Genomic DNA, 12,280 nt, shown 5'->3' on the forward strand with positions numbered 1-12,280 from the left:
AAATTTATCAATTTTCTTAAAACATCATGTTTTGTTTTGTTTTGTTTTGTTTTGCGATTATTTTTGTTTTTTGTTTTTGTTTTAAGTTCATCAGTTATCGTTAGGGTTAGTGTATTTTACATGTGGCCCAAGACAATTCTTCCTCTTCCAATGTGGTCCAGGGAAGCCAAAAGATTAGACACCCCTGCTCTAGGCCAATGAGCACAGTAACAATCTTTTCAGTATATGCCATCGCTGTAATCATACTGGACCCAGAGTATGATAAAACATGAGGATGATAAAATATGGTAACTTCCTTAAGAATTTTGTAATCTAACTCTAGAGGCAAAATGAACAAACGTAAAATAAGAGGTACATAATAATTGGCATAGAAGTTAAGGTATCTAAGACCAATTTAGAGTAGAATTGCTAGGGAAGGCTTCACAGAAGAAAGGCAATTTGTGGCTAGAACTTGAGGGATAGGTAGAATCATCTATTACCAGAAAAGCCAAGCAATACAAAGATCAACAAACGGTAAAGGTTATGAGAAAAAAAAAAGTTCTAGATAGAAGATGAAAATCTGCTTCAACTAACAAGAAATAGTTTCTAAATTTTTTTCAAGTTAGAAATAGTTCCTAAATTTTTTCAAGTTAAGTTAAAGCATTAGGCTTTGGATAATGCGGAATAAAAGTTTTTAAAAATTTAATCTCTGATAAATATTCTAGAAATGATCAAAATTCCATTTTACTTTGTATTTTAGAAAATTTGCAGACAACTTGGGCAAAAGCTTTAAGACTTTTAAAATTAATTTTCCTGAAAAACTCAGAAAGGGTTTAAAAGTTTCAAATTAAGGAATATTAAAGATTTCAGCACTATGAAAACATGTAACAAAAGCAAAATTAAAAAGGCCTTAAATTCGTCTGAACAAGTTCTTCATATACAAGATTTCAAGTAAGAATTTTAATATGTATCATAAGGATGGCTTAAAGTACATAAAATTAAACTATAGTAAATAAAATACAAAAATGAGGTTTTTAAATAAACATTACTCACCATCAACAAGAGATGGTATAGATCTTTCATTGTCTGAGTTTGAGAAGAGAATCAATTCCTTGTTGATGAAATCATTATAAGTCAAATGCTTTGTTGCAGTACCATATAAAAATTGCTAAGAGAAAAGTTATATAGCAATATTATCATTATTACTGCATGAATTCTAGTCTCTCTCTCCTTCTTCCCCCAGGTCACCGCTCTTTAAGACTAACCTCTGGTAAGCCATGTAGCCTACGCTGTCTCCGGTCTTCCATAAAATTTGTTAACCATTCTTTTCTGTCATCAATCTTCTTCTTACTGAATGCCTGAAAGATTCCAGGTAATGATTTTGCACATTAAAAATAAAATAAATTTCATTACAAAATTGAAACGTATAACTGGCCAATAACTAATTCTTAATTTCTGGAAAATTAGGTTATTTTACAATATTTTTATCAAAAACACATTTGAACTAAGGTCTTTCAATTAAAGAAGTTTATACTAGCGCAGCATCATCTGGGGAAAAAACTAAAATTAACTAGCTTGAGCATTCAAAAGAGACTTTTCATAGGGAACCAGGACTGGGAGGAAAGGAACAGAAGGTAGGGGGATGGCTAACAAAAGCTTTTAAAGAATTAACTTAATTACCAAGGTAATGGCAGCATCATCTTCAGGACCAGCGTATCTAAACAAGATGCGATGCCTTTCCATATCAGCAAAATATTCCTTTGCTTCTTTAGCTGTACTAGTACCCAATCCTGCACAATTTTAAAAATAAAAGTGAGTCATGGATATCAATGTTCAAAACCATCAAGTGAAAAGTTGGTGGAAAAGTTGTAACAGATGGATCACGCTGGCAATACCTATACCAACTGCAATCTTAATAAGCAACTAAAGACAAAGTAGACATTAGATGCTTCCTGATGAAAGTACACAGCGATACCTATGAAATGTTTTTGCCAAACAACTGTAACCCAAATCTGATCACGCCTCTGATTTAACCATCAGTTAACCGAAAATAAGGGCACAGGAAAATACTATATATTAAATGTAACTAGAGGAATATAATTAACAAAATCCAGAATGTGGAAAATTACACAGAACAAACAACCCAACTTCTTTAACAAATAAATTACAAGGAAAAAATATAAAAAGAGAAATGCTGTATTAATAAACTTATCAATCAAATGCAATGTGTGGACCTTATATGGATCCTAACTTTGGAAAAAAAAAAAAACTCAGGCTAAGCACGGTGCCTCATGCCTGTAATCCCAGCACTTTGGGAGGCTGAAGTGGGTGATCACTTGAGGCCAGGACTAGACCACCCTGGCCGACACTGCAAAACCCTGCCCCTACTAAAAACAGCCAGGCATGGTGGCACAAGCCTGTAATCCCAGCTACTCAGGTGGCTGAAGCATGAGAATCACTTGAACCCATGAGGGAGAGGTTGCAGTAAGCCAAGATCCCACCACTGCACTCCAGCCTGGGCAACAGAGCAAGACTCCATCTCAAAAAAATAAAATAAAAATAAAAAACTCTAAAAATAAACATTTTTAATACAATCCAGGGGAATTTTAACACTGGCTGGGTATTTAACATTATCCAAAAAAAAAGGGAGCCAGGCATGGTGGCTCACACCTGTAATCCCAGCACTTTGGGAGGCCAAGGTGGGTGGATGGCTTGAAATCAGGAGTTCAAGATCAGCCTGGGCAACAAACCAAACCCCATCTCTACAAAAATACAAAAATTAGCTGGGTGTGGTGGCACACGCCTGTAGTCCCAGCTACTTGGGGGGCTGAGGCAAGAGGATCACTTGAGCCTGGAAGGTCAAGGTGGCAGTGAGCTGTGTTCATGCTACTTCTCTCCAGCCTGGGTGACAAAGCGAGACCCTGTCTCAACAATAGGATATTAAAGAAGGTTATGATAATGGTATTATGGGTTACTTAAAAAAATTCTTTCAGAAATACATACTAGTTATAGGTGAAATACTAGACTATAATGTCTGGAAGTTTTTTCAAACTAATGGAGTGGCAATAAAGGAAGTTTACAGGAAACAAGACTGGCCATTGGAATGGTGATCCCATTCAATGGAATCTATTACATTATTCTATTTGCATAAATTTTTCTGTAACAATATTTTAAAATCAGTGATAGCTATTTTCGAAGTCTAAAATAGAGTCAAACTTTCAAGATGTCTTTTAGATTGCTTTCATAAGAATACATTTATATCAATATTTAAAATCTAAGTATTTTAAAATACAAACCTTTATAGTACTTGATTTTCCAGGCTTTTTGATTTTCTATATGTTTTTTCCACTCATCAAATTCAGGAATACTGTAGAAGGAAAGTTCCTGCTTATTTTTGCTTGCCTTGAATTAATTAAAAAAAAAATTAGTTTTTCTGCTACCCTTTAAGACAACAATATAAAAATATATTAACGCAAAGAGTACCTTTACAATAGGAGTAATGAACTCTTCAAGAAAACCATGCTTCAAAAGTGATGGCCAATTGTGATGGATGAAATTAATAAGCAGGCCTTTTATGTGAGAACCATCTTGATCCTAAATAAATGTTAGTAAAGTAAAAAAATCCTGTAATACTTTTATAAAATGATTAAACAAATTTTAAAACCTATGAATGCAAAAAAACAAAATTCTGAATTTTAGAAATGCATTTTACAAAAGCTATTAAGATGATCACACTAAATTTTTTCTTAATATGCAAATAAAGAATACAGTAGTAATAGACTGAATCTGTCATTATAAAAATATATTATCATTGTATCTGTTCTATAGTTTCCCCAGATTTCACTAAAAGAATGATTTAAGGATGGAAAATACATAAAACATGGCTACGATGCCACCTTAATGGGCAATGGTAGGGAAATCCAGGTAATACAGATATTCACAAGTCTTCCTTAGATAAAAAATTGGAAAATTTCTGCTTAAAACTACATATTAATAGTTTTTCCAGTAGCAGATTTTCTCTACAAATACTTTAGAGTGTGTAAGAGAAAATAGTTGAATGCATCTGAAATCCTTACTTTTCAATTTTCTAGTTGATTACTGTCATTTTACTATTTAAGTCTTCTTGGTATTTGTGCATTCCAAATCATGCCATCATGTATAAATATTAACCATTATCATGAATCTTTCTTACTTGTTAATTCCATAACTTTGTTCCTACTTGTAGGTAGGCTGCCATACTACCACACTGTATTATATTCTCCTCACACATATTGCATTTTAAAATATTTTTAACTAACCCATAAGACTGTTACCCCAAAAATTAGATAATGTAAAATGTGCTTCATACAAATGTTTCCACTAAAGGATGAAGTTTTTTTATTTTTTCCCCTGATGTATAATCACTTTCAGTTATACTATCTTGGGGCAAGTCTCATAAAACAAATATTAAAAGTAGAATCTGAAGAAGACATGAATTTAAAATATATGGTAACTTTAAAACCAACCTGATCGGTCATAATCATAATCTTTCCATAGCGTAAGGTTTTCAGAGATTCTGCATCATCGTAACTTTTCTTATATTGTAGACCAACTATTTTAATAATATTATTTATTTCAGCATTTTCCATGATCTGTTCAAAACGGAAAAGCATTGAAAGTAGTTCAAAGTGTTGAAATATACAATGAGTCAGAAATTACATTTAAAAATTCCCCAAGTTTAGTAAAGTATTAGAAATGTCATATATATGTGTGCGTGTGTGTATACATATATATATATACATATATATACCTGTTTATGAGAAGCTTCCCGTACGTTAAGAATTTTGCCCCTGAGTGGGAAAACTCCGTATCTGTCTCGTCCAATCACACCTAATCCAGACACAGCCAGTGATTTGGCAGAGTCTCCCTCTGTTAATATCAGTGTACACTCCAGGGAATGTTTGCCACCTGAGAGAAATTTAAAATTATACATAGTAAAAATTTCTCATACTTTTACTGATGAGAAAAATGAAGTCAGAAAATTAACATCAGAATGCTGACAGTGAAAGATTATAAAAGTTATCTTACATTATTGCTCAGTACAAATATTAAGTATATTTTATTGAATTCCTATCCCCTGAAAATTAGTAATATATTGTGTATGTGATAATTTCAATGAAGTAAAATTACACTCTCAATGGAAAATCATAGTCTAACTATATGTGGAAAATAAAAAATTTCTGTAACTAGATAAATTAAAAGTGAAACTTAAATCAAAATCTTATTTAAAAATATCAATCTTACCAGCATCATTAGCGTCATCCAGTTTGGGAATACCTTTGATTTTACTGTATTTTACTGATGAACACTTCTTATTCAGCTGAGTCTGAGCCTTAAATTTCACCCAGTTTAGGATACTTTCTACAATGCCACAATTAGAGGCCTAAAAATAAAAGAATAATGGTATACAAACAAGCTGAAAATTCATACATTTAGCTAAAATGTATAGGGCCTAATTCAAGACCTGGAATCTGTGCAATTTTAAGGTATTTTAGGGCAAAACAATAATGGTGATAAGCATCATGATACATGCTAACCAATTTTTACTCAGCTACAGTAAAACTAAAGCTAAAATATAAATACATTAAAAAGGATAACTTTTACATATGAGAAACATTCTATTATAATAAACTCCATGAGGAATATACATTGCTCTTGTTACAAATTAATTTTATTAAAATTAACACAGTGAAAACAGATCCACACATGAACCTACTAGCTGGGAAATTCTAGATGTTGACATTTCTGATATCCTTCAATACAAAATGTGAGCCTTTAATTCACTATGACAAAAAGTATTAACCTAAAAGGAACATTAGGATAACCTTGGTAACTTATGAATAGACTTTATTCTTTAAATAGCTTGGTAACAAAGATTTCAACATTACATATTGTTTGTACTCTGCAGTGAATCAATCTGTGGCAAGATGTTAACCCAGACAGAAAAAGGAAAAGAAAGTTAAGCATCTCCAACTCTAAGTACTAAAGGTTTTTTTTATCATCTTGGGTGATTTGATGTTAGGTGTATAAAACAGTTTTTTGGAATGTTTAAGACATAAACAAAAGAGGTGAACTGTGTTGCCAAATTTAAACTTAGTGCACCTAAAATGAAAAAGTATAAAATTTAAAGTCAAATCACTTCATCAAGGAAACAACTGTTATGAGGACAGAAATTTGGGAAAGCATTAATATAGGGTAATTTGTACTCAGAATTCATTAAGATTAGATCCAAAAGTACTATTTCTACAGGCCTTAAGTTAGAACCTAAAAACAACTTTTGTTTTTGTTTCTGATAATCTACTTTTTGAAATATGAGAAATACATTAGTTCTAGTGCAGTTATACAGTATTTCCCCACCAAAATTCCAAAGAGGAGAGGCTGTGATTGATTCATCTTCATTTATTTATTAGTGCTCTCACATTATTTTAGAGAAGTTAAGGTAGCCTCAAAAAATTACGTGCAAAGCAAAGCAACTTTAAAACATGTAGAAAATAGTACATTTTGTTATGCATATGTTACCACAATTTTTAAACATGTGTAAAGATAAAATCAGTAGATCAAGTTGAAATGAGAGTAGAAAAGATGAAAGAGTTGCATGAGGATCGGTACATTTGTTAGGGGAAATATGACCTTTACAATGGTCAATGCAAAACTAAAAATCCAATTAGTTACACAATTTCCTACTTTAGTTCTTGGCAAAACAATTGTTTTAGGAAACATTAAAGTCTACCCTTTAAAGTTATCAAATTAAGCATATTAGTTTGCAGTGCAAGCATGCTTATACCCACAATTAATATGACGAAAGAAACTAATCACAAATAAAGTAAATCAAGAAAACTACCTAATCAACTCTTAATAACAACAATAAAAAATAATACAAGTTTTATACAAGTTTTACTCACTGCTTTAAAAAATTTTTCTGACAGCTGGCATTTAGACCCAAAACTTTTGGGCTGCAGAGTCATGTTTTCCTTAGTCTGAGAATCAAAAGTTGGATTTTCAATAAGGCAATTAATAAAAACCCATATATGGTTTTTTACCTGTCGAAAACATAACAAAAAAAGTCAACATCAGAGCTGATATTTAGTAATTCAGCATATATATAATGCATATATATGCATCATATACAATATATAATGCATCCCTTACTTGAAATGGTTTCACTGATACACCAGCTTTGTTCTTTTTCTTAACCACTTCAATCAGTTTACCAACAACTTGATCTACCACATAATCCACGTGCCGTCCACCCTAAAGAAAGAAAACATGTAAAATCCGAATTCCTGGATTGTTAAAGTAGCAAAATATTTTATCTGTATTATAAACCCTATTTTCTAAAAGAGTAACAGGAGTCTCAGAATGAGAGTTGGTTTTTTAAAAAATAAGGTATTTTAGCTAACAAGCCAATAAATCAACTGTTATGGTGTTTTGTTTTTTTTTCTCACTTCAATTCTTTTTTTTTTTTTTGAGACGGAGTCTCGCTCTGTCGCCCAGGCTGGAGTGCAGTGGCCGAATCTCAGCTCACTGCAAGCTCCACCTCCCGGGTTCACGCCATTCTCCTGCCTCAGCCTCCCGAGTAGCTGGGACTACAGGCGCCCGCCACCTCGCCCGGCTGTTTTTTTTTTTTGTATTTTTTAGTAGAGACGGGGTTTCACCGTGTCAGCCAGGATGGTCTCGATCTCCTGACCTCGTGATCCGCCCGTCTCGGCCTCCCAAAGTGCTGGGATTACAGGCTTGAGCCACCGCGCCCGGCCTTCTCACTTCAATTCTATCACCAATTCTGGGGTGCTTTCAACACCAACAACCAATTTGCTGATTCTCCAGACACCAAATGGATGTTCAACGATGTAATTCAATTTTGATACCAACTACCTGGAGTTAGCACAAGTATTTAGGGTTGGTTAAGGGCTCAGTCCCACAGGACTCCCCACACTTCAAATGCCAGTCACAAGTCCTAGGCCTCCTGTACTTCTAATGAACCTATGACCCACTCCTCAGGAATGATAATTTGCTGGAACAGGTCACAGAACTCAAGAACACACTTTACTTCATTTACCAGTTTTTTATATAGGATCCAGCAATAACAGCCAAATGGTGGCACAGGGGAAAGGGTACACAAAGCTCCATGCCTTACTCAGACATGCCACCCTCTTTGCACCTCAATGTATTCACCAACCTAGGAGGTTCTGTGAACTCCACTGTTCAGGAGTTTTTATAGAGCTTTATCACATAGCCATAATTGATTCTTAACTCAGTCACCAGCCCCCTCTCCTCTCCCCAGAGGTTGGGGAAGGTGGGGCTAAAAGCTACAGAAAAAGGAATTTGTCATTCCAAATTTCATAAAATATAAATATGTTCAACTACAAACACTAATCATATAAACTTACTTCTCAATGAATATTTAAATAAATTGTAATACAGCAATTTCATAGAAAACAGGTTTTCTTTTTCATAAGTCAATTCTTATTTAACAAAAACAGATTTGGGTTTTTTGGGGGTTGCTGATATTGTTATTTATTTTGTAGTTTTTAATGAAGCACTGTTCCACCACTGACTTGGAAACAAATAATTTGCTTACTTACTTTTGTAGTCGCAATACTATTTACAAAGCTGATCTGCTGGAATCCTTTTTCACTCAATGTGAGACAAACATCCCATCTTTCATTTGCAAGCTCATGAATAACTTTCAGGGCCACCCCAGTTTCATCCAATTTGTCTTTCACATAAAGATCTACATAACTGCGAAATCCATTTACCTATTAATTTAAAAAACAAAAACAATTAAAAATCTTATACTGGCAGCTCAAATAGGTGAATGACCTTAAGTACGTATACTTTCATTTCATCTCATTTACAGCAGTTCTAAATGTACAGATCCAAACCTTAGTGGCATTTCCCAGATCTATTCCTTAACCCTTGACCTTTAAAAAAGAAATTCATTTCTATGTGTACTTGACAAAAAAAAAAGGATGTGAAGGGACAGGTAAATTGTTATAAAATATTTCAGAAATTTATATTTTTAAAATGATATGGTAGACTTCTAGTTTCAGTTCAGACAGATAATGAACTAGCAGGAAAAAAAGCTTCCATCCTTACAAGAAAACGGGTAATCAGACAACAAATTAAAGGGTTTTTCGTGAACCCATTGAAGAATTGAGATCACAGGAGAGCTGGCCATCCTGAAGCCTAGAGACACAAGTGTCTGTAGAAGACCGCAAAACCTAAGCTTTTGCTTACCTGGGGCAGATATAGTAGGAACATTAAACTAGAAATTTTGACTAATTACTACTGAAAGAGTGTATGCTAGTTTGAATGCATAAAGCTTCTAGGGGCTATAGTCGTAAGTTCATTTATTCACACTCTTGCAAGTTTTTCCTCCAGAAAACCCACCAAATTCTCACAGAGAAGACCAGTGAGAATCTAAAGAAGGTTTCCCCTCTGCATTCCTATGGTGCCAGCTGGGAGAGAGAAAACAGTAGTCACTGGGAAATCCACCCAGATCTATCTCCCTTACCCAAAAAAAAAATGCTTATTCTGCAGGGCAGGGAACCTCAAGGACATAGGCTGAGAACACTGGTCACTGGTGGAAACCTGCTGCAGCTGGGGAAAGAGAATAGAAGGCAGAAAAAAGTCTTTACCTATGGAGGAGAGGCATAAACTTATAAAGGTCAAATCCCTGAGATACAGGTTCACCATGCACTCCAAAGGTTGCGATGTAATTAGACATTAGAGAACATCTCCCCCAAAATCTACCATCATGTTACCAAGCCTCCAGTAACAACAGTGGGTTTCAGCTGGAAGAGCTGCAAGAGTCAGATGACCTCTGAGGGGCAGCTCAAAAAGAAGGCCCTAAGCCAAGGGGAAAGACAAAAACAAGACAGAATTTGGAAGTCTCTGGTACTCACAGCAGCAACAAACCTCAACACTAATAACTACAGCAAAAATAAACTTCAAACACAGCCCATCTCCTGGGTAAATATAACCTAAGTCCTACATTAATGCTTATTTACCTCAATATCTACTGCCCTACAAAACATATCTGGTTTTCCACAACTTACAGGGCGTGCCAAAAGGCAAGAAAAAAAAAATCTGAAAAGATAAAGCAATCATCAGAAACAGAATAAGCACCTCACAGATGTTGTAACATGTATCAGATAAAATATTTTAAATAACAATTAATTAGTATGTTAAAGTATGTAATGGAAAATGTAGACAACATGCAACTTCAGCAAAGACATGGAAACTATAAGAAATAATCAAATGGAAATGCTAAAAATAAAAAACATAGAAAGCATGAAGAATGCCTTTGACAGGCTCTTCAGGAAACTTGATGCAGAGATTGCAAAAAAGTAAACTTGAAGAGAGGGGAATAAAAATTAAACTAATACAAAAAGAGGAAGTAGAGTGAATAAAATAGAGCATTCAAGAACTGGAGACAATATCAAATAATGTAACATATATATAACCAAGAAGGAAAGGAAAGAACAAGACAGAAGCATTATTTGAAGAAAGAATGGGCTAATGTATCAATAATCACTTTAAATGTGAATCATCTAAACACACCAGTAAAAGAGATTACCAGACGAACTTTTAAAAAGGAAGACCCAACAATATTCTCTGTATAAAATAACATAGTATTAAAACTATTTTACACGAGACTTACAGGCAATTTCTTTCCATTAAACATGACCTTGACCCCTTTACATGAACCAGCCAAATCATATGCCCTTCTGGTCATGAGGGCCACAATATCCTTGTCAAGTTTTTCCATCTTAAATTTGGACAGATCTGGTTGGAATGTTATGCATGTGTAATCTTCACCATCAAAATGCTTAATTTTGGCTTCAGAAGTCTTCATCATATTATTCATCCATGTCTTTAAAAGAAACAAAATCAAATATTTCTATAATGCTTCCATATTTCATAATATATAAAGACTTCGCTCATTAAATTCATTCATCAAACTATATCAATTTTCCAACCTCACAACAAACCAAACAAATCCTTGATAATATTACAGACAAAAAAAAACAGTAAATACAGTCAGCCTTTGGGTAGGTTCTACATTTGTAGATTTGACCAACTGCAGCTTAAAAATATTTGGGAAAAAATAATAAAAAATACAAATTTTTAAAATACAGCATAACTGTTTACATGGCATTTATATTGTATTACGTATTATAAGTAATCTAGAGTTGATTTAAAGTACATGGGAGGATGTGTATAGGTTATATGCAAATACTACCCCATTTTATATAAGGGACTTGATCCTCCTCTGATTTCGGTATAGAAAGGGCATCCCAGAACTAATCCTTCTGAGGGACAACTGCATTACTGTGATAATTATCTCATGTTAAAAATAAACTAAACTGTGCAAATTTATAAACTGTCCACAAAATCTCTTTCAAATTCTTCAACATGACCATATAGACTTTTAGAAAAATAAACATGCATGATGCTTTTCCTGACAAAATTATTTTTGCTTACTTCAACAGTGGGGTTGTTGGAAAGCAATAAAGAAAACTTAAAATAAAAATTATTTTAGCTTATATAAAATTTCGAATCATTTTCATAGACCTGCAAGAATAAAATAAAATTTTGAAAAACAAATTTGATGATTCATTGAGGAATTTTTCACACACACTAAGCGGTTGCATGTACATGAGTCTGTGAGGTTTAGGACATTTTCACTAATACTTAACTAAGTTAAATAAAGCCTGTTAAATAAAGCACTTTGTTCTAAAGGAATGACAGAGGAATAGGCTTATATTAAATCTCCCAGGCATTCTGACGTCTCTTTACTCTGATGAGTTGACTTGGATAATGCTTTGAAAACAAAAAATGAAGTTATATAGGCATTACTGCAATTTATCTAAGGTTCTACTATCTCAACAAAATAATAAAACATTATTTTTAAAAAAGAAATAGGTGTGTTTCTAGCATACCTGCTTAAAACTGTGTTTGTATTCTTTGCAAGCTGTTTCTACTGTAAACTTTGTACTGAAAATATTACAAAGTTTTGCACCATAACCATTACGACCACCTGTAAGAAAAATTAAATGTAAAAGGTTTAGTAAAAATGATTTTAAAGGAATTTTGTTAATTTACTACCATAGGGCAAGGCTGTTGCAAAACTGTTCCACTAACTGCATTATCAATCACCAATTGAATATTCCAGAGCATAATTAGATATTTTTCATTTAAAGAAAGATACAATTAAGATTTAGCATATATAGTGGTGTAATTAAAATGGGTATTTTGT

General features: G+C 33.4%; 1 protein-coding gene across 2 annotated transcripts in view; it reads right to left on the reverse strand.

The window, feature by feature from the left end:
- TOP2B (DNA topoisomerase II beta) overlaps positions 1-12,280 on the reverse strand; it is a 67,722-nt gene that overhangs the window by 28,433 nt on the left and 27,009 nt on the right. For both annotated transcript variants that reach the window (XM_025374721.1, XM_025374722.1), the window contains exons 6-18: positions 11,964-12,061; positions 10,682-10,894; positions 8,601-8,774; positions 7,168-7,269; positions 6,921-7,058; positions 5,263-5,401; positions 4,769-4,926; positions 4,485-4,610; positions 3,463-3,573; positions 3,276-3,381; positions 1,660-1,769; positions 1,245-1,337; positions 1,033-1,147 (exon numbers count right to left, since the gene is read on the reverse strand). In XM_025374721.1, coding sequence (XP_025230506.1) covers positions 1,033-1,147; positions 1,245-1,337; positions 1,660-1,769; positions 3,276-3,381; positions 3,463-3,573; positions 4,485-4,610; positions 4,769-4,926; positions 5,263-5,401; positions 6,921-7,058; positions 7,168-7,269; positions 8,601-8,774; positions 10,682-10,894; positions 11,964-12,061 — 1,683 coding nt within the window. The remainder of the gene's footprint in view (positions 1-1,032; positions 1,148-1,244; positions 1,338-1,659; positions 1,770-3,275; positions 3,382-3,462; positions 3,574-4,484; positions 4,611-4,768; positions 4,927-5,262; positions 5,402-6,920; positions 7,059-7,167; positions 7,270-8,600; positions 8,775-10,681; positions 10,895-11,963; positions 12,062-12,280) is intronic.

This window comes from Theropithecus gelada, chromosome 2 (genome assembly GCF_003255815.1).
Source record: "Theropithecus gelada isolate Dixy chromosome 2, Tgel_1.0, whole genome shotgun sequence".
In the NCBI taxonomy this organism is placed as follows: domain Eukaryota; kingdom Metazoa; phylum Chordata; class Mammalia; order Primates; family Cercopithecidae; genus Theropithecus; species Theropithecus gelada.